Source organism: Sphaerodactylus townsendi, linkage group LG03 (assembly GCF_021028975.2).
Source record: "Sphaerodactylus townsendi isolate TG3544 linkage group LG03, MPM_Stown_v2.3, whole genome shotgun sequence".
NCBI lineage: Eukaryota > Metazoa > Chordata > Lepidosauria > Squamata > Sphaerodactylidae > Sphaerodactylus > Sphaerodactylus townsendi.
This window is the reverse complement of record NC_059427.1, coordinates 138,426,640-138,449,198: the sequence shown is the minus strand read 5'-3', so window position 1 is coordinate 138,449,198 and position 22,559 is coordinate 138,426,640. Positions and strand designations below refer to the sequence as shown.

Genomic DNA, 22,559 nt, shown 5'->3' with positions numbered 1-22,559 from the left:
ATGCAAGCCCTACTCCATAATCTCTAGAAATCCTTTTCAGCCCTCCAGCCGACTCTCTGGCTGTGACATTTCACCAGACATTGTGTACACATTTAAAGGGATCTGTAAAGCTGTAAGAGCTAAGAACTTGCCTTTTAACCTACCAGCTGGCCCTGCCCCCAAGATAAATAATATTCTGAGACGACTGAATTCTGATCCCAGTACAGAACTCTTTTACATGGAATCACAGAATATAGGGTGTAGTCCTATGCCAGGAAGATAGCTTGTGGATATATTCTCCCAATATTGACTTTTGCCACTTTTTTTTTAATTGCTCAGATTTGAAACTAAGTTTTTCCGCTTCTGGGCAAGTGATACTGCTGTTTGTTTGAATTTAGTCATAACTGAAAGTCATAACTTCTGCTTTAAGGTGTATTAGAATGGACCTTAATGGATTAATGCAAAGGGGAATTATTGCCAGCCCAGCGGCCTTTCATTTTTCTTCTTGGCTCTGGAAAGAGAAGAAACAACAGCAGCAGCATCTGTTTTTCTGGAGACCTGTTGTGGGAGCTTTGGAGCCAGGATTCCTGGCTGGTTCCAATTCATCTGTTGCACCTGTATAAGATATATCCCTGCCTACGTAATAAGACCATGGGTCCTGATTTGTAGTGCTTATTGGGAAGATTGAGAGCCAGCATGTAGTGGTTAAGAGTGGTGGATTTGATCTGGAGAACCAGATTCAGTTCTCCACTGCTCAGTGTAAAGCCTGCCGGGTGACTTTCAGCCAGTAACATTCTCTCAGAACTCTCTCAGCTCACGCAGAGGAAGGAAATGGTGAACTACCTCCAAACATCTCTTGCCTTGAAAAACCTAGGGGGTTCCATAACTCAGCTGTGACTTGAGAGCACTTTTCACCACCCCCACATTGGGAAGAATAGATCATCCCTCTGCATACATGGTAGGTCAGCTGGCTGATGGCAAAGCCTTAATTGCCTTTCTCTCCATTCCAGGCAAGCTGTGGAACAGAAGCTTGAAGCTGGCCTACACATTGCTAAATAAACTGGGCACCAAAAATGAACCTGTGTTGAAACCTGGAGATAGAGTAAGAAACATTATTACTTGGTCTCTTGTTTTTTTGTTTTTTTATGAAAGTATTGTGGTGTGTTTCTGTGCTTGTATATATTTGTCTGTGTCCCTTGTGCTATGATAAATGCTAACAATGTGATTTTTTAAAAAAATCTGCTTCTGAATTGTCTATTTTGCCAATGCCCAGTGAACAGATAAATGTCTTTTGCCGGTACACCTGACCTTGGCTTGGGTGTGTAATGGGCTACCTCTTGTGCCTTGTCTAACCGAATATTTCTGTGAACTGCAGGTAGCCCTTGTTTACCCCAACAATGACCCTGTTATGTTCATGGTGGCATTCTATGGCTGTTTGCTGGCAGAAGTCATCCCAGTGCCAATAGAGGTACCTCTAACCCGAAAGGTAATGTTTAAACAACTTAGAAGGGTGATAGTCTGAAGCCATGGCGTGAGAACCAAGCTAGACTATGCTAGACTGTGTCAGCCTTGAATATAGATTTTGATAAGTCCCCCACACTCATAAAGAAGAGTTCTGAAGATCCTGCCTTTCATTGTTGTTATGTGCAAATATCTTGAACTAATGGTGTTCACTTGTAATAGGTGGCCCTCCTGTTCTCATTTTTTCCTTGCAAACAACTTGGGGAAATGAATTTCATTGGTATGTGTGGATTTGTACCCATATTTAACTGAATCCATTTAATACGCAGGTCACCGCACTGGGCTCATAACTGTGCTATCTGTTTCAAAGGGTGTGGGGTAAAAATGAGTTTCTCTTCCACATATGTTTATGGTTTTGACATGGTTTTCAAGAATTTTCAGGCATAAGTGTTAGTCCTGAGAATATACTAGTTTATCAAAGGTAACCTGAGAATCAGTATTGATATGGACCATCTTTTGTGTTGAGCACCTCTGAGAGTCAGCCGTATTGTTCACAGTGTGACATACAAGTCACCTCACCATAATTTGTGTGATGTTACTATACTAGGGTATTTCGGCCTCTTTGGAGAGAGAAATAGCAAATGCTAAAATAGATAGTAAGCTAGACTAGTAATGCATCGATCTGATTTGCCTCAAGATGACAACTGCTGCAACAGCCTTCCTAGAAAAGCTGAATGTTGTGCCAATCTTGTGCCTGCCTGCTCACTTAACTTACCCATTCCAGTGTTTTTATCCCTTTCAAATTACTTCCTGTAGTGAGAAATTCCAACAATCTTCTCTTTCCAGTACTTTCTACCCTAGCAGGCACGTAACTGCAGGGGAGGGGGAGCTTGAACCCCAGATGATCCTTGGTCACGGGCTCAAGTAGAGCCCCCCAGTTCTACGTGGAATCTGGCGCTTAGAATCAGGTGCCCCAGTGTGGCCTCCAGAGCCCTTCCTCAGTGAGGAGGCTGCACTGGGGAGCAGAGGCTGGGAGGGATGGTGTGTGTGTGTGTGTGTTCCATTTCAGTGCTTGTCCCTGCACCCTAGTACATTTCTTAGTGTAGTTCAGGGCTGATGTGACTGGGCTGATAAGTCCATTATCAATGCACTGTTTAAATTCTTTCTAAGGTGCTTGATTATGTGCTTTGATGCTTGACATTTTTTTAAAAGCCCACATATCCCTTTGCTCATCCTTTGAAAGCCACAATTTATTCCTCTATTACTTTTACTTTTCTTCTAATCTATTGAACTGGGGGGCAGGGGGAGAAGCGTAGGCCTGACTGTGTTCCATATTCAGATCTGTAGAGTCTCCTGTCCAGCTTTACCTCAAACTCCCATGGCCCATATTGCTGTGGCGCCCATCCAACTAGTGCAGACCTGCCTGTGTGTCATTTCTCACATGATGGACCTGCTATTTTTCTGTTGAGCTACCTAAATTTCCCTTAGTATCTACTGAAGCTCTTCAGTAGATAGGAGCAGCTGACACAAGAGCTTGGTAAGGATATGGCAGTCTTTCTATAGAGAGTGTTGCAGAGTGGGCAGAGTGCCAAGCTGCAGTACTGCTGTCAAAGCTCTTAGTTCCATCCCAGCGGCAGTTGGTTTCTGATAATAGGCTCAAGGTTAACTCAGCATTCCATCCTTCTGGGGTTGGTAAAATGAGTACCCAACTTGTTGAGGAAGACAATGGCAAACCACCTCATAAACATAGTCTACCTAGTAAATGTTGTGATGTGATAACACCCCATGGGTCAAAAATAATCTGGACCTTGCACAGGGAATTACTTTTACCTTTATTTTTCTGGTCTTTCTGGTAAGCATAAAGTTGCCATTGTGCCCCGCTCCCAATTTGTAAATCACCGAGGTACTTTTCCTTATCCCACAGGATGCTGGAGGGCAACAGATTGGATTTCTGCTGGGCAGCTGTGGCATTGCTTTGGCCCTCACCACAGAGGTTTGCCTGAAGGGTCTCCCCAAAACGCAGAATGGCGAGATTGTGCAGTTCAAAGGTTCATTTTTTATGGGGCACCCTCACTCTTTATGCTGTGTGATAGAAAACATAACGAGAACAGACAGAACAGGTTGAGTTTGCATTCTCGCCTGGGCTGGAGGACATCTTGTAGGTGGTTCCCACTATCCCATTGGGGAGGCAGGAAATAAACTTTTCCCCCCTTCCTGTTGGCCGGGGGACTGCCCCCTTTTCCTCAGTTTGGTTCCCTCCCTCCACGGGGAGCAGACCATTGGATTACCTGCTCTGTTCTCTTTCATCTTTAGAGCTTCCTTTCCTTCCTTTCTCCACCGCTTACGAGTCTCCCTGCAAGGCAACCTTCCCTTCTCCAGTGCTCCCCTTTCAGCAATCTCTGCCTCTGTCTACCCCCCACCCCCCTCCTCCTCCTCCCTCTCCCAAACCCCAACCTTGCGCGGAGCTCTGGCTCAGACCTCCTGTCCTGGGAGTGGTAGTGAACCAAGGGAGGGAAAAGAGACAGGCATGGGAGGCCTATGAGGAATGTGAGCAAATACAGTTGAGTTCTGCACTGTTCGTTGGCCGCAGATTTATTTTGTAAATTCATGAAAGCTGTCAAAGGTTATTTATCAGTTAGGTTGCTGATGAGCAGTTACTATTTAAGTAAAGTTGACTTTACTTTTGACCTCCACTTTGGATTGGCAGAAGCAGTTTTTCAACTTGGCTTTCCAAAATCTATATGTTTCCTAACTTTTCTAACCAAGACCCCTTGTGACACACTGCACAGATCCATAAGGTTTGGAGATGCAGCCAAAAACAAAGTGCAGTCATAGAGTGCAAAAAAAACCTCGTAGGAACTGAACATTACTCTGATTGGGTAAGCTGACCTGTGCTCTGATTAGTGGAGCAACCCGCTGACTAGTAGGGGTGGATGTATTTCTCTGAGAGGGAAAAGATTGAACACTTTTGGATTTAACTTCCTGTGTGTTAATGTCAAGTCCCTTGACTGTGTGTGAAAATCTACCCTGGGAGAATTTCATTCAGAGAGTGAATCTGAGGCCCCTTCCGCACACGCAAAATAATGTATTTTCAAACCACTTTCACAACTGTTTGCAAGTGGATTTTGCCATTCCGCACAGCTTCAAAGAGCACTGAAAGCAGTTTGAGAGTGCATTATTCTGCATGTGCGGAATGAGCCAGATCTGTGTGTCAATGTATGCTAAGAGCAGAAGCACACAGACAAAATAACTAGAAGGTTTTTTTTGGTAAAGGTAGAGTGGAATAGTAGAGAGAGATTTTCCACAGTGACCATAAATAAAGGGTGACTATATCTTCTGGGACATAAAAGAAGAATTCCTAAGCCAGTTAGAAGGGGAATTATACTTAAAGAAAGATTCCCTGTCTGGTGTATTAGTGATTTGCTGAAGTTACCTTGCGAAGTGCATTTGCGAAGGAGATTTCTGTAGAATGAGTGTCTAAAAGTGGAGAGGCTGTATGTACTGTGAGAAAGGGTACTAGTCTGTTAGAACCCAGATTCTTTGTGAATCCATAAGGGAGTATTACCTACGAGTAACTCAAAGAAAACTGTACCTTTATATGAAATGTAAGAAACTGAGAAACCTAGAAAGCTTGATAAAATCCTATGCCTGTGACAGAAACCTGAGAGTGTACATAGTTTATTCCTTCCTGATTTCCTTCCTTCCCAGTGATTTTGGAGTCTAAGCCAGACAAAACAGTACGGTTTTGTGTAGACTACACCCCTAAACTGGAATGGCTAGGGATTAAAACTGGGGACTTTTTCATGCAAAGTATGCACTCTTTTACTAAACAATAGCCCATAAGGTTTTCCTCTTCTCTTTTAAAGAAAGCATTGTGGCTCCTAAGTCAAGTCTCTGCGTTTGAACCATGCAGCCCCTCTGTTCCTTGAGCTTTTACAATTACATACCCAATGGCCAATTCTTACATCTACAGACATACCATCTACAAAACCTCTGTGTACCTCCGTGTAAAAATCAAACATGTTGCCATCTTTACACCAGTTATAGATTTGTGGCAAAGCAGAGCATCATATATTGTTGTTTTCTCTGTATGGTAAATCATCTCTGTTTAGGAAGAATATCTTGTCTGAAGTGCCCCCCCCTCCTTTTTTGTGTCTGTCCCTTGTGGTTCCCAGTAGCCTCAGTCTAAGCTCTTAGCAGGCATTTCTCTTTCTCTTTCTCTTTTCAAATGATGTTTTTTAAAATTAGGATTAGAAACCTGGCATTATTTTTAAAATGAAAGTTAAATCTGGATTGTATGGAATGCAGTGAATTTCTGATTGGATCATAAGGAGTGCAGCTGATTTTGGGGAGTCATAGGTTTTGTGATGTTGATTCATCTTTAAATATTTCCTCTGGCTCTAGGTTGGCCTAGGCTCAAATGGGTGGTAACGGATTCCAAGTACCTCTCCAAATCGCCAAAGGACTGGCAGCCCAACATTTCAAATGCAGGGACTGAACCAGCTTACATAGAGGTATGTAGGGAATGGGAGTGGATAAAACAAACGTGCTGCCTGTGGCTGTCGAAACTGAGGTGTTTCTGTGCTGGTCTCTGTGTGTGTGCAGGCTTTCTTCCTGCAAAAAACTGCATATCTTCTCCATGTGCCCTGTTTTGTTCAGAATCCCCATCCATGCTTTGCTGAATTAAAAACTGAAGATATACTTTCCCCTGGAATGCTGAGAGAGAGTTACCCATCAACTTTGCTATAACTTCAGTACAGCATGCCGAAATTATCAAAAGGGCTTAAGATCAGTAACTACAGCGCACCAGCTTCTTATGGTTTGTGCAACATGTATTATGCACTGTAACCGTTCTATCGAGATGGGATATCTTTCATCTTGGCTAGTAATGAGGACTCACTGTGAGAACTCTCCTTCATTTTGTTCTTCTGTTTGTTTTTCTCAAGAAGATTGTTCTGCTTATTCAGAACACTACCCCTTTCTGCAGTTCTAGTTAAGAAAACAATATAGAAGTTTGTTCTGAAACCAAGGGGTCAAATGTCTCCAGGCAAAGCCCCCCACACACCCCTCCTTCCCCCCTGGTCCCAAAAAACGTTGTTTGGTCATAGTGAGGGAAGATGGCGGGGGGGGGGGGGGGCTGGCAGAAAACTCAGATTTTGCACTGGCCTACATTTTCCCTAGATACACCTCTGTCTGAAACACTTTTCAAAGGGTCTTTTTTGCCCCAAGGACATGGGGTTTCTGTCTCATTCCTGCACCAACTTCTAAGCCTTCTTATGAGAGAGCAAAGAATGATGCAGGATAGCAAATCCAGGTGCTTAATTCCTTCACTATAGCTAGAATGTTGCTGGCTAGCACAATTCATACTCTCTCAGCGCACCCATTGCCTTCATCTTCATGTCTCTGAATGGTTAATGTAACTTTAACTTATACAGGCCTGATGCAAATTCACTAATTTTGGTACATTTCCCCCCAGTACAAGACGAGCAAAGAAGGGAGTGTGATGGGTGTAACGGTGTCCCGAATAGCCATGTTGTCTCATTGTCAGGCTCTGTCTCAGGCCTGCAACTATTCTGAAGGTGAGTTCTGTGCTGCTTGAATGTCTTGCCTGCAAGGGGGCTGATCATGTTCTAGCATGACTTTCCCCTGAGAAGTTGTAGCCACGATGCAACTTTCTGTGATAGTTCAGTCGTGAACTATCAGATGCTTCAACATGATCATGAGTTGGGTACATTACCTCATGGAGAATAGCACTGATTGGGTCATATGTGCAAGATGCCATTACCTGCATCGTAAAGACTGCCTAGTGACTAGTCTCATATGAACCTAGTTGACCACTGGTTATCTCTAGAGGCCGTGCTTGAAGTGCCTCTTGACACCTGAGGCTTGATGAGTGACAGCCTTCAGATTTCCTAGCATTGTTTTTTTCCAGTGATAATGCCTCCTACACTTTTCTGACCTGCTAAAGGACTCTGATAAAGCATAATGATGGGCAGTGATAGACAGGAGCCAAAATACTTCAGTCATAAAACTCATTTGAAAATATGTCTCACTTTGCCAATTCTGACAGGCTGCTCGTCAGTTTACAATAATTATTACAATAGAACAAAACCGCCATGATACAGTTTTTCTCTCCCTTGCCCTGGGGATGTCTGCTCCGATGTGCTTATTAAAATAACATTGGCACATAACATGCAGTGTAGATTGCCAATCCTACTTTCTCATTTAGATGGTAAGTTTATGCAGTGAGGAGATCATTTGGTTTTTAAAGGCTTGAGCATGACAGAATGGAACCTTAAGCCAATGAACGGATTCCGAAGTATTGATCAGTAGCGTTTATTGAGTAGGCATTGAAGCACCACACTTGCAAAGCCAGTTCTGATTAAACTGGCATTCACAATCCCCTTTATCTCCCCTGAAGAACCCCCCTCCCATTTTCCCAAAAGCTAAGGCACCCCAAGGTCTGTGGCTGATAGCAAGAGAGAGCCACCAGGCTTCCTGCCCTACAAGATAACAGATGTTACACAGTTCCCATGGGACAGGAGAGCCAGGGGAAGCCTAGTTGTTTACAAGCTTGTGAAGCCATAAAGCAAAGATCAAGGGAAGAATGTGCAAATGGCAGTTGATACATATAGCAGGCTGGTTACATATGTCTTTCTAACAATTTGTTATTTTAAGCAGTTGTACCATTCTGGGAATGTATCTCAATCACCTAGATAGCATCTCCCTGATACAGTACAAGAGGAACATTGAAGCTTGTTACATATATAGAATAGCCATTAGGCCTTGTCTTTCAGTAGAAAGGGAAGTTAGAGCTTGGGAATGATATTTCATACCCTTTCCTTTTTTTGTTTTAGGTGAAACCATAGTGAATGTCCTGGATTTCAAGAAGGATGCTGGCTTGTGGCACAGCATGCTAACAGTGAGTCATCATTTTGAGAGGATGGGAACCTTTTTTCCGTAAACTTGCCTCAACCTAGGCATATTGTGCATAGGGGTTCTGAAGAACTCATGGAAACATGAAGTCTAATGTGAAATCTGTCACCATACTAAGACTCTTTGGTTTCCCCTGGAACAATCTTATATTTTAATAAGCGAAGTCAGCAAATCTTAGGATACTTAAATTCTGTGATTGTTGCTGTGAACAGGCAAGACAAAACTGAAAAGGGCTCCAGGTTTGCAGAAAAAAATTGATATATTTAAAAAAATCAGGAGACTTAAAAAATCCAAAAATGATAAAAAGAATACTCATAGCTTTAAGCAATGGATTTCCCTCAGTGGCTGTTGCTAGGCAACCACAGTGCTCCAAGACTTAGCTGTCAGCAAAAGCGAGCGGGTAGGATCAGAGCTTTTCCCAGACCTATGTTGACCTTTGAGGGAGAGCTTCCTGGGGCCAGGCCTGACACGGGTTGCCAACTCCAGTTTGGAGAATTCCTACATATTTTGTGGTGGAGTCTGAGGAGAGCAGAGTTTGGGGAGGTGAGAGGTCTCAGCTGGATATAATGCCGTGGAGCACACCCTCCAAAGCAGTTATTTTCTTGGAGGGGGTGGGGGGAAGATCTATGTTGTTCAATTCAGTTTCAGGAAAGGGAAAGAGGAAATTCTGGGGGAGAGGGAAATGAGATGCCTTCCACAAGTCCTTGCAGGTTCCCTCATGTGGTTTTCTGCTCATGATTATAAAGGAAAAATGTTTGTGGGCAGTATATGCCAATCAAATGTGGACATAATCCAAAGAACTCCAATAATCTGACAGTAAAATCCCATGGAGGTGCATTGTAAGTCAGTGCAGGCAGGGAAGCATGGATGGAGACCACAGAACATGGCTGATAGTTTGTGACTGAAGAATGTATTGTGGTCTGAGGTTGCCTAAGCTGCAGCCAGCTTTTCCAGATGTACCAGTTGAAATGTGGAAGGGGGGATCTGTTAGCATCCTGACACTTCTCCTGTTTAAATATTGAAAGGTTATTTAATTTGGCGTTATGTGCTAGATACATTAGTGGTTTTGTTTTTCAGGAACATACATTAGTTGTGCCAGCGTTGGAATGTATGAACCCATTTAAACCTATTTTTGGTGCTTGTTTCTTTCTGAAATTTTATTTGACCCCAACTGGAGTAGTAAATTGAGTTTGATATCATGTCCTTTTAGAGTGGGATTTTATTTTATATGTTGATGTTTGAGTGTAGACTTCTGCAAGATGTTTTGAATGTTAGTGGCCATTCTAGTTGAGGGTGTTCCACTGGTTTTATTAAAAACAAGATTTCTCAGAGTGTACTTGGAAATACAGCCTTTCTGCTCTGGTGTTTTATTGGCATGTGGGTGTGTTTTTAATAAGTTTGGCTCTTTCTTTCTTTTTTTTTGCCTTTCAGAGCGTAATGAATAAACTGCACACCATCAGCGTGCCCTATTCTGTGATGAAAACCTGCCCTCTTTCGTGGGTGCAGAGGGTACACACTCACAAAGGTAGCATAGGAGTTGAACAACACAATATCTTTCTCAAGCTTATTTGGTCCCTGTAGAAAAGAAGTGGTTTCTTGGAGTATGGGGGGTAACATCTAAGTCTTTTAAGGGTGCATAAATTCTCCAGCCCTGCTCTAATATTGAACAGAACTGGACAGGGTGCCCAGAGAAGTGATGAAGCATCCACAGCTTCTGGCTTCCTGGTTGTTCCAGCTCTTCTTCCTTGAGAATACTATCCCTTTGACAGGTCTGGTGTCCATATTTTCCATTCATACTACCAGAGTAGAAGAAACTGCAATCATATCTGCATTCCCAAGGTTTGGGTAGGATCCCATAATCTTTGAATGCAAGGATTCTAAGCCTACCCCCCACCCCCAGCAATCCTTTCAGAAGCCAAGAAGGATTATCCTCAGGGTGATCTAATAGCTATGTGAGTCCAGAGGTTGAAGCAGTTAAGGAGGAAGGAGCCAAAACCCATCTTTCTTTTTCTGTCAGCAGAACTGCCCTGGTAGAGGAGACAGGGTGATTTCATCCCCTTCCCACTGTAGCCTCCTGATTCCCAAGTGAGACCCACAACCATGGAAAAAACTTTCCTGGGGTCAGAAGAGACTGCAAGGAGGAGGGAGATGCAGGAAAGATCTGAGATAGACCGATCTGGGAATCTGGCCCGTTGACGTCACCTTTCTCTTGTTTCTTTGGGTTGCAGCTAGAGTAGCTCTGGTGAAATGTCGAGATTTGCACTGGGCCATGATGGCTCATCGGGACCAAAGAGATGTCAGCTTAAGTTCCCTGCGGATGCTGATTGTAACTGATGGTGCTAACCCCTGTAAGTATTTTTTTCTGTTCTCAGGCTCCCTTGGTTTTTCTGGCAGCAGTCTTTACAACTGTGGCTAGTTATGCACGTCTAAGCAGAAGGCACTGGGAAGTGTTTGCATGTATGCAAATGTGTGCCTGTGGATGTGGATACCCACATGCACAAGGGTGCAGAATGATCCTTGGAATATGATCCTTATGAAAATAGCATAGTCTGAAGTTGCATTTTGGGTATGGCAAGATGTAATTCAATTCCACAAGAGGCAAGGCAGCAGAGCATATTCCTGCCTCAAGAGGGAAGGTGACGTTAGAACCGCACTCTTCTGATTCAGCCCTCAGTCTTGTTATGTCTGTGAGCACTGAAAAGGGGATTGCCCCCACTGATGAAAGAAGCTAGAGAAATAATGCTACATGGCTGTTCCACCCACTGCTTGTAAGTGTCTGGATCCTGCCTTCATATCCAGCAGAGCTGCACTTTGAGCCAGAATGTTTTCAGAGATGTCGGCTAGGAGCTTTGCAATGTAGGGAACAGTTCTGAGGCTCCTCATTTCTTGGGTGCTGTGTAGTTTCCGGGCTGTATGGCCGTGTTCTAGCAGCATTCTCTCCTGACGTTTCGCCTGCGTCTGTGGCTGGCATCTTCAGAGGATCTGATGTTGGGAAAGCAAGTGGAGTATATATCTGTTGGAGTGTCCAGGGTGGGTGGGGAAACCTTGTCTGTGAGTAACAAAGGCGGCAACCAGGTCAATAGTTGAGGGCATCTGAATAGAAGTATGAGTAACAATGAAGACTGTAGCCTGGGAGTAACCCTGTAGATAGCAAGGTCACTGGTGGGAGCATCTGAATAGGAGCATTCAGCTGAATAGGAGCATTCTGGTGGGAGCATTCTAAGTTGGGAAAAGCGTTCTCGTGGAGATTTGGGGATGGAGTCTTGTGAGGGCAGGGACCTCAATGGGGTATGATGCTAGTTGGGAAAGCGTTCTCCAAGATCCAAGTTGGGAAAGCATTCTCCAAGATCCAAGTTGGGAAAGCGTTCTCGTGGAGATTTGGGGATGGAGTCTTGTGAGGGCAGGGACCTCAATGGGGTATGATGCTAGTGTACCCTTCAAAGGGACTGATCTCTGTATTATGGAGATGAGGTGTAATTTCCAGGGGATCTCCTGGTTCCATCTGGAGTCTAGTATCCCTATATGCCTGCCAACTCTTTACATGCGCGCTTAAAGAGAAGGTCAGGCAGTGAGGCAATAACACTGGGCTGTAGAGAACATACTTCAATGGCTGTGACCCTTGACTTGTTCCTCACTTTGATCTTGATGCTCAGCATGTGTCCCCAGCTCTCCTGGTCTGCTTTTCACACCCTCAATACTAGTAAGATTGTAACTCTGACTCCCCCTTTCCCAGTCAAATAAGTTTCATGGCAGCAAGCTTGCTCTCTGTGGCTCAACCCTGTCAGCTACAATAGTGGGGATGACAGCTCTGACTTACTGATAGAGTTGCTTTAAAGATTACACCGAGATAATGTAGGTGGAGTGCTTTAACCACTCAACTGAACAAATGCTTCAGCACACTAAGCATTTTCATTATTGAAAAGGATTGGTTGTCTATACACAGAGGATATTTTTGCAAGCTCTTTTTACTTGCAATAATCTAGAATGGCAATAGCTAACTGGCTTTCTCATGGAAAGATCGTTTGTATGTTGCCTCTTCCCAAAAGCAGATAATGTTGGCAGCGTTGACAAAGTTGTAAGAAAGGGAGCAGAATTTAATTGTACTTGAAAATTCCCTGGCATGAGGTGCAGACGTGGTCCCTTGATTTCAGTTTCCATCCAAACTGTCATGAAATGATTGAGAGATGCACAAAACATCCTATGAAAACTGTTTCATTAAAGTAGGACTTGCCAGCAGGAGAAAAAAGAGAAAACCATCCTTTGGCACCATAGCAAACAAGACGTGGGGGGCATATGTATGTCCAAATTGCTCACAGGGGATGTCTTGGAGAATCTTTGAGAGAAATGAGCAACAGATTTGCATGGGGTTGCTGCACTCATGGAGCTTAATTGAATGTCTGATCAGATGGTGTTCATGAGAGGCAATCGATGAATGCCATTAGGGCTTCTGGATCAGACATGGGGGGTGGGGGCTACACCAGAATATGTGTTCTAATCCTCAGGGTGTAGGGGAATCTCTGAAACCTTTCAACTTTCTTCCCCAAAGAGTGCTCAGAGATCCAAAGACTCTGTGAAAGGTTCCATCCTCGTAAGGTCTGGACCGAAATGTGATGGATAAATGCACACCACAGTATAATTCTCAGGTTTTTATTATGCTTACTGAGTAGCCACTTTTCAAATAGGCCTACACATAGTCATGTAAGAGGCTTGAGGTTTCAGAAATATATTGCAGTGCCTTAATTAAATGAAGCAGACTTGTTTTACAAAGAGGCACTCTATTAGAGCAGTTATACTTGTCTGCAGTGCACTAAACCCTTTGATAATCTTGTTATATGTAGGGGGGGTCATATAAATTGTAGATGGTGTGGTTTTCTATGTAGTCTTTGTCTTCTGCTAGCCCCTAATTCCCAATTTTAAATGAGAGTGTTGGCCTTTCAGGGTCTGTGTCCTCCTGCGATGCATTCTTGAGCTTGTTCCAGAGCCATGGGCTGAAACCAGAGGCAATATGCCCTTGTGCAACATCTCCTGAAGCCATGACAGTAGCCATTCGGAGGTACGTCCATGTTTGCTTGGGACAGCTGCACTTCTTTGTGTTTCAGAGGATAGACTGCTAGGTGGCATGTATGTTTAGGGACTTTTTTGAAAAAAAACCTGTGGTTTCTGTGGGCATATTCACTGCTTTGCAGAATAACTATTGGCTTCTTTTCTCAAAAACTGGTGGTAGCATGTGTGGGGCTACACATCACTTTAATAGGACATCACAATTAATAGGACATTTATGCATCTTTGGAGTGCCCCTCATAAATTTTATTTATCCGTTCTTAGTTTATAGTGATTAACGAATAATGAACTTTGATTTCTGTTTATCAGAAAATATGATTTTTAAAAACTTCAGTTTCAAAAACAAGCACAACTGTTTGTCATTATTATCTGATGCATGCTGTATTTTAGTTTAGAATGGGAAGTAGACACACGCCCTTTTCAGATCTGCTCCTGGTCGATTTCATCCTTTTAGGGTCTTTGTAGTACACAGATCAGTTTCAGGATTTTTTTTCCTTTTTGACATTTGTTAGAATGCTAACATAACTTTAAGTTTATCCATGAAAATAAAGGACACATCCCACACAATCCCACACGTGTCCCTGGATAGATTAATACAGTTTGTTTTTCTTTTTGATATGATTTTTGCTTTCGTCACCAAGAAGTGGATTTTCTGTATGTGTCCCAATACAGTGTAGGCTCCACTAAAGTTTGGACAACTTTTTAGAGTGCTTAAATGTTGGTCTTTTCCAAATAGGTAACTTAATGTGAAATGGTCTATGACATTTATCCAGAGTCTAGAAGTTAATGATATCTGTTGTTCTGAAGCGCTTTTGGAAAACCCACTTTTACCAGATTTCTCTGTGTGTGTATGTGTGCACACAAAAGCGAGCGAGTGAGCGAGTGCAACAGCGAGAGAGAGAGGGGGGATGAGCGCAAGAGAGAGAGGGAGTGCGAGAGAGAGAACGAGGGAACGAGAGCGAGAGAGCTAGAGTGAGGGGGGAGAGAGAGAGAGAGAGAGGCCAAGTATTTGGAAAAAAATTTAAATATCTAAGTTTTAGAGATTTTAAATGACTTCATATGCATATATTTTGTGATAACCTCTCTTATGCCAATAAAGGTTGAATGAATGAAAGAATGAATGAATGAATGAAAGAATGAAAGAATGAATGAATGAGAGAGAGGGAGGGAGGATCTGGTGTTCTGTTGATTTATGTGAAATCTGCCTTTCCTTCTTAGGCCTGGTGTTCCTGGGGCACCCTTGCCTGGAAGAGCCATCCTATCAATGAATGGGTTGAGTTTTGGTGTCATCCGTGTAAATACTGAAGATAAGAATTCTGCTCTTACCGTGCAGGATGTTGGACATGTGATGCCAGGAGGTAAAGATATAGCGGTGGGATAATAACAGGAGGGTTGGGGTATCTTCCTCCAAGTCAATTAAAAATTATCAGGATAAGTAACGAGATTATAACTGGCATGTTTACCACAAAGGCTGTTTGATTTCTGAAACTGTATTGGCTGTTACTTGATCCTTTATTACTATACTAAACACCTTTTTGGGTGTTAACAATTAGTCCTTTTTATCTGTAAGTTTCTTAGTGTAGCCATCTCATGCCAAAAAAAAAAAAAAAAAAGGCAGGGCACCGTCATCCTTAATCATTTTTGCAATTTGAGGTTCACATTTCTACCAGTGAAACTTCTATGATAATACCCCACCAAGGAAGTAAGTTTGTACTTTCCTAGAAGCCAACCGAAACTGGATGGCACAGATACAACAGGAATCTTGTGGCCCTCTGCGTCATATTCTCACCTTCTGTTGTGCATGTCCAGATAATTGGATATTTCCACAGTTTCAAACCGCTGACCTACCAGTGGTTTGTCTTACAAGCAGAAATATCCAGTTAGGTAGCTGACAGGCATAAAGAGCATGCCACCTCAAGATTCCCCCATGTTTGTTTAAGTAGCAGCCATGGGTTGTCCAACAGTGGGCTGGCCTGAACAATATCAGTTGGAATGATATGATGTTGACTTTTACTGGAACTAATAGTGATTGACAGACTGAAAGCACGTTTTCCAGTGGCACAGCTAGTCTTTTATATAATTTAATTAAAAATGTACAGTAGAAATTAAGTCATAAGGCAGGAAAGAGGGATCACTGAGGCAATCTATATATATAAACGCGAAATACTACTGACTCACTGGCTCATCAACAGAACTCAAAAACCACCGAAGCCACACACATGAAATGTGGCACACCTGTTCCTTATGTACTCCAGGTGCTCACTAAGAAAGGATTTCCCAAAATATTCACTTCCACTCGATTTATTACCTATTTACTGTTTTAACTGCTCATCTCTGGCCATCTGTGCGAACATTCTAAGGGCTAACCAATCCCTCAGTCCACAGACATGCTTCACAAACATTCTAAGGGTGACAGTTACACACCAGCAGCTTCATGTCCTTCACCAACTGCACTCTACCACCGCCCTCCACAACGCATGTGAACCTATTTGAACACAAACCCTTCAGTCCACAGACAGGCTGTCAGGAAATATGCTGCATGTCACCCCAAAGTTCACATACAGGCTGCAAAAAAGTATGCTGAATGTCACCTCAAAGTTAACAGACAGGCTGTGAAAAAGTACTCCTCCACCCACCCTCACGTTAACAACACCGCTACAGCCAAATACTATCAAAACAGATTACAAACCACACTGTAACCTTGGACTACTAAACATTTGTCGGGTTTTGCATATGGATATCAGATTGCTTACTGTGGAGACAAGTTTATTGCTCTTGGCCTCCGATCACCCTGTGCTTGGTGTCGTGCTCTGAAGTGGTGGGATGAGTCCCAAGAATGTGCTGCAGTGGCAGTACAGTCCAGCTCCCTGCCCTTCAACCCTACCCTGAACCTCTTCACAGCCATCTCATTCATCAGCATCCAATGGCAGAACACTTCCTTTCTGCAACCCAAAAATACAATGACTGCTTCCACATGATGTCTTTTGGAGCCCACCAGGTGAAAGAGAGCAATAACACATTGCATCAGAAAAAGACAACTACAGGAAGCTGCTGCAAAATATGCAAAAACAAACCCATTAGTCCACAGACAGGCTGTGAGGAAATATGCTGCATGTCACCCCAAAGTTCACAAACAGGCTGTAAAGAAGTATGCTGAATGTCACCCCAAAATTCATAGAGAGCGAAGCACGGGTGTCCTGCTAATATCAAATAAAACAAAAAAACTGGCATCCAATGGCAAAAGACTGCAAGAAGTAGGGGGCAGACGATTGTCTCTGGGGAGAGAGATCCTGAATTTTGGTCCCATACCAAGAAGACCCCCTCTCAGGTTGCCACTTGCCTTATCTCAGAAGGTAGGGGCTGCCAAAACTGGATTTCTGAATATGACAGTAGTGGTTGTGTTGTGTTGTAAGGGAGTAGCCTGTCCCTCAGGTATGCTGGTTCCAAGCCACATAGGGCTTTAAAGGTCATCATCAGCATCTTGAATTGTGTAAGGAAGCAAACTGGGAACCAGTGCAGATGAGCCAAGACTGAAGTGATACAGTGCCTGCAACCCACTCCAGTCAGCATCTTGACTGCAGCATTCTGTACCAGTTGCAGTTTCCAAATTCTTTTCAAGGGTAGTCCTATGTAGGACACATGGCAGCAATCAAATTGTGATGTAACCAGTGCATGGACCAAGCAGATATATCGTGTTCTGGCCAGGAAGGCTGCATTTGACTAACCACTTGAAGTTGATAAAAGGCACTTTTGGTCACAGCTGCCACCTACATATCAGAAGCACTTCTAGACTATAGACTTGTTACTTCATGAGGAAAGCAAACCCATCCAAGAATGAGTGACACCTCAAGTCCAGTGGTGGGATTCAGCAGGTTCGCACCACTTTGGCAGAACCGGTTGTTAAAATGATGCTTGTAAACAACCAGTTGTTAAATTATTTGAATCACACCACCAGAACCAGTTGTTAAATTATTTGAATCCCACCACTTATCAAGTCCTTTGTTAGACCTTCCACTTACCAGTTTTGCGTCCTCTTGTAGAAGGGCTTCAGGTCTAACATAGGACTTAAAGTATCACCCATTCTTGGATAGGTTTGCTCTTCTTATGAAGAAACAAGTCTGAAGAAGAAGAAGAAGAAGAAGAGTTGGATTTATATCCCCCCTTTCTCTCCTGCAGGAGACTCAAAGGGGCCTACAAACTTTTTTCCCTTCCCCCCCTCACAACAAACACCCTGTGAGGTAGGTGGGGCTGAGAGAGCTCAGAAGAACTGTGACCAGCCCAAGATCACCCAGCTGGCGTGTGTGGAAATGCACAGGCTAATCTGAATTCCCCAGATAAGCCTCCTCCACAGCTCAGGTAGCAGAGTGGGGAATCAAACCTGGTTCCTCCAGATTAGAGTACACCTACTCTTAACCACTATGCCACTGCTTCTCCTATCTGGTAGTGCTTTTAGATATTTGTGTCTGGTGGTGCTTGTAGATATATGCGTCTGTGTGTGCTTGTTTTGAGTTTGTTTTTAAATGCTTGGGCTGGTGTTAAGACATTAGAGTTTAGTGTTCAGCTTGAACACTTGAAATCATGAAGTAGCAATTCTGACCTGCACATAATAGTTGCTTCATAAGGAAGTAGTTGAAGCACACATCATAATATGTGTTGAAGTCCTCAAAGTACATCTGGTTCTCAGACTTGGTCTTATCGCATTTCTTAGGATGCTTTCTGTATTTTCAACTGTCACAAAATCCCAAGCCCAAGCCTAGATGTGACATTTCCTCTCCTTTGTTTTAGGAATGATGTGCATAGTGAAGCCTGATGGCCCTCCCCAGCTCTGCAAGACTGATGAAATTGGGGAAATTTGCGTCAGCTCCAGAACTGGCGGGATGATGTATTACGGGCTAACTGGAGTAACTAAAAATACATTTGAGGTATGTAATTTATGCATCCTATTTTTAGTTTCAACATGGTTGTGCTGCTTGATCCAGTTAACAGAGAGGTCATCTGGGAGCATACGGAACAAGTGGGTAGGAAGGAAATATTTTTAGAGCACATAATGTATATTATTTCAGTAGCCCTTAACAACAGTCCTGTAAGCTATATCCTTAAGGTGAACCCGAAGTAGCAGCTTTAGCGGTAAGCTCAGGCTGAAAGGATGGCTTGGGAAGGGCCACAAGTAAACCTGTGGCTTAGCTGTGGTTTGAACATCCTGTGTTTATGCTCATAACAGCTAGACCACAGCAGTTTAAGTACTGAATGTACAGCAACCAAATGGCTGCCCTAGAGACAGAGGCAGCCATAACATGATTACCACAGTTTAACTTCAGCAATACAGTGCAGCTCCTTGTGCTGTGGTGCTGCCAAAGGAACATTTTAAAAAATCTGCACAGCCAATCACATCTCTGATAGAAGCCTTGCTGGGCAAAAGCCCTACCTGACCCTACCCACTTCCTAAAAATACTTGGCAGGCACCACGAAAGGTGTCAGTGCATGTTATGATTCCCATAGGTACCATGCTGGGCACCCTGCTTTGAGGTCTAAGACCTCAGAATTGGCTTTCTTTTGAAGTCAAAGAGTTTCCCATCCAAGGGATTGGAAAAACATTTGCACTTCCCAGTAAACAAGTTTCTCCTGAAACTCTGTATATGTTCAAGGGATGAAAACATGAGATGCTTGCATTTCTGTTTGTATTGTATAGAGCTCGTAAATTATTGCAATTATTGCAATTATTGCAAGCTTCAACGTGCGTGAAAAATTTCAACTGTAACTGTAACTTTTAATAACTGTAACTTTTAATAACAGCAAGATTCTTGCTCTCATGATAAATGTGAAGTTTGAAAATGCCTTGTAGCCAAGAACTAGAAGCAATATGGAGCTGTAGAGGGCTTCTATTCCCCACCTGCACCATATCTCTGAACACTCTCTCACACATAGCAGAGAAGTCGACCCCCATTTCTGGTGGATCCCACCCCCCCCTGCTCTTGAGCAACGTGGAGGAATCAGATAAAATTGCTCTCCCTATTTCCTATTATGGCCCTGTTGCCCTTCCTTCTTTACATTCTCATCTGTTAAACCAATCTGTGGCAAAAATCCAATCTCTCTTTTTTAAAAAAAAGTCTGATCTTTTTGAGTACGAGTTTTTTTTCCAGAATAAAGAAAAGCCCTTGAGAGGCGGCAGAGGTGGGTCACGCATGTTCTGTTGTAATGGGAGTAAAGACTGCAATGCAGAGGGGGAACTGGCTTTCTCAGAGAGCCACAGCTGCAGATGCTGCCCTGCTTTCCCCGTCTCACTGCCTTTTGTTTAGCAGAGCTCTCTTGTGCCTGTCAGGGAGAGCCACTGATTTTGCCCGTGCTTGCATTCAGTTCCAATTAATATCAGCACTAGGGTTATGTAAGGAAAATACATCCTAGAGCAAGGATTGATTTTCCCCTTCCCCGGGCTAGGTGCAGCTGGAAAGGGCTACACTGAGGACATGCTGCATCATCTGTGTGTGTTGTGTTCGCGTGCATTGCCTCTCCTGTCACCAGTGGCCTTTCTGTTCTCCTTCTTCAGCGGTCATCCTCCTGGTGAATTCATAGCTGGCTCTCCCTGTATGGTATGTCACTGCCTCAGGCGCTCTTGGGCTTCTTTGCTGGGCTTTGTTGGACCTGTACGTTGAGATGCTTTTGTTTCATTTGGTGCCTCTAGGGGTGGGTGATACACTAAAAGTCTGAACATTTCTTCCACTTGACAAATGTGCTTTAAAAAGCCCAGACATAATTCCTCTGGGGTGGAAATATAGCCAAGAGCCCAGTAGTTGAATTCCTTAGATCAGCATTTCCCAATCTGTGTGAGGCCAAGTTTGTCCCTCAGTTTAAAATCAGGGAAACACTTTAATCTCACTTGCTTGTTTTCTTTGTCCTCTTTCAGTTCCTCAAGAAATGGGTTGTCTTTAGAAAGGGAAGTCTTTCGTTAAACAATGATGTAATTGCGAAACTCCTAAGTTGGGGAGGAAATTGTTTTTAACTACCTTTATAAAATGTATACTATACAGACTATGTAACCTTGTACAATACTTACCTTAATAAGCTATACATAATAAAAAAGAAAGAAATGGGTTGACATCCTCCTTGGACCTTTGGGGCAGACTGATTAATGCTGCTCAGGCTTTCAGGGGCGGGATTGCACTTTCTAGGCCAATGGTCCTCAGTCACATGGGATTGGGAACCTATAGGCATGAGACCTTGCAGAACTGTCCTTAAAAAAAAAAAGAACCTGCCTCTATTGCACCTGAGTAGAGAGAACTAACAAAGACAAGACAGTTTATATTCCTGTGGAAGGGAGAGCATTATTTTGTTTGCTGACGACTTTTGTCTTGCAGGGAAGCCTGGTGTTTGTTGTTGGGAAAATAGATGGACTTTTGGTTGTTAGTGGACGCAGACATAATGCCGATGACATTGTGGCCACTGGACTGGCAGTTGAATCTATAAAGACGGTTTACAGAGGAAGGTTAGTGTCTCCTTAGATCATAATACGGTTGCTTTATCCTGCCAAGTGGTGGTTTTTTGAGTCTCTGAGCTATTTTTTAATTTAATTTTTTGTTTTATTAAACTTTTACGCCATCCCTACCCTTGTGGGCTCAGGGCAGCTCACAGCATATCAAAAATTCAAAATAAAATCATTAAAAATCCATAAAACCTCAGATGGCAATTTGCTATTTCCTGCTGTTATCCCATACCTATCCTGATAAAAATCCCACTGAGGAGAGAAAGAAGAGGGAGGCCACTTAGATGGCACTACCATCTGCCCAATAGAACAGCTCTGTCATATAGACCCTGCAGAACTGAATCAAGTCCCACAGGGCCTGAGTCTCATCAGACAAAGTGTTCCACGCGGTGAGGGTCAGCTGGATGTCCTTCAGGCCAGGGATTACCAAGTAAGTTATTATTTGCTGATTGCAGTGCCTGTCAGGGGACACTTTGGGAGAGGCACAGGCATTAATTGCACACCATCAAGAGTCAGCAGTTGGCAAACCCTACCTGACTCGTTCCAGCCCAGCCACAGGACCTCCATATTAGATAGATTCAGCTTCAGATGGCTCCGTTTTAACCATCTCACCATGACATCCAAGCAGCTGGCCAGAACATCTGAGGTGATTTCTGGATAACCATCTATCAACAGAAATGGGTACCATCAGCATATTGATGGCACCCAAGCCCAAAACTCCAATTAACCTGGTAAGAGGGCACATATAGATATTAAATAACATTGGAGATTATATGGTGTCATTGGACTTCTCCTCTGGTATTGCAGATAACTGCATTTAAATGAATGGATGTGGATTCATTGAGAGAGAATATATGCTGCATTATATTTGTCTGTCCCTTTTAAGGATTGCAGTGTTTTCTGTGACCGTGTTCTATGATGAGAGGATTGTGGTGGTTGCTGAACAGCGTCCGGATGCTTCTGAAGAGGACAGTTTTCAGTGGATGAGCCGAGTGCTACAGGTCAGAGCAGTCTGGACATGGGGAGGTGGGTGGTGGGTGGAAGGGATGTTCTGTTTTTTGATAGGTTGGTGGCAGCTGTTTAGAAAACACCCAGTATGTTGTCATTTTTCAATTTAAGGTGATTGTATGCCCAAGCTTTTTCAAGGCGGCTTCCAAATAGACAACTAAAAACACAGCATCTGAAAAACAGTTTGAAAGCAATCAGAAAGGAAACAGTATCACGTGGAAGGAATCAACTCCAGTCAACAGAAATAAAAATAGCATAAAAACAACCAATGTAGGAAGCAGAGAAAAATATAATCATTTCGAAGGGCAAGGAAAGGAAGGCAAAAAGGAAATCACACCCCAGCAGAAAATATAACCCTTAAACTGGAATCAATTAAAAATCTAGGAAAACAACAGTGTCTTTGCCCGGTGTGTAAAGTTTAATACAGTTCAGAGGACGCTGCGGGGAGTGAGTTCCATACCTCTGTGAGGAAGGGAATCCATAGGAAAATACTTTTTTTGGGGGGGGGGAGGGGGGGTGATTCCAGAGAAGATTTGTGTAAGACCAAAAGCAAAACAAACCCCAATTCCTTTTGTTTTCCTTTGCATATTGGTCTCTTAGATATTTTTTTCTTCTGTTGTCAAGCATGATGGAGGAT

At 43.2% G+C, this 22,559-nt stretch overlaps 1 protein-coding gene across 1 annotated transcript in view; it reads left to right on the top strand.

Moving 5' to 3' along the window:
- The window catches only part of DIP2B (disco interacting protein 2 homolog B), a 196,210-nt gene that overhangs the window by 147,210 nt on the left and 26,441 nt on the right, over nucleotides 1-22,559 (top strand). The window contains exons 9-23 of the mRNA XM_048487433.1: nucleotides 990-1,081; nucleotides 1,355-1,465; nucleotides 3,365-3,488; nucleotides 5,845-5,954; nucleotides 6,917-7,019; nucleotides 8,298-8,362; nucleotides 9,808-9,901; nucleotides 10,605-10,724; nucleotides 13,315-13,429; nucleotides 14,656-14,795; nucleotides 18,223-18,359; nucleotides 19,127-19,131; nucleotides 19,982-20,078; nucleotides 20,790-20,917; nucleotides 21,801-21,915. Coding sequence (XP_048343390.1) covers nucleotides 990-1,081; nucleotides 1,355-1,465; nucleotides 3,365-3,488; nucleotides 5,845-5,954; nucleotides 6,917-7,019; nucleotides 8,298-8,362; nucleotides 9,808-9,901; nucleotides 10,605-10,724; nucleotides 13,315-13,429; nucleotides 14,656-14,795; nucleotides 18,223-18,359; nucleotides 19,127-19,131; nucleotides 19,982-20,078; nucleotides 20,790-20,917; nucleotides 21,801-21,915 — 1,556 coding nt within the window. The remainder of the gene's footprint in view (nucleotides 1-989; nucleotides 1,082-1,354; nucleotides 1,466-3,364; nucleotides 3,489-5,844; nucleotides 5,955-6,916; nucleotides 7,020-8,297; nucleotides 8,363-9,807; nucleotides 9,902-10,604; nucleotides 10,725-13,314; nucleotides 13,430-14,655; nucleotides 14,796-18,222; nucleotides 18,360-19,126; nucleotides 19,132-19,981; nucleotides 20,079-20,789; nucleotides 20,918-21,800; nucleotides 21,916-22,559) is intronic.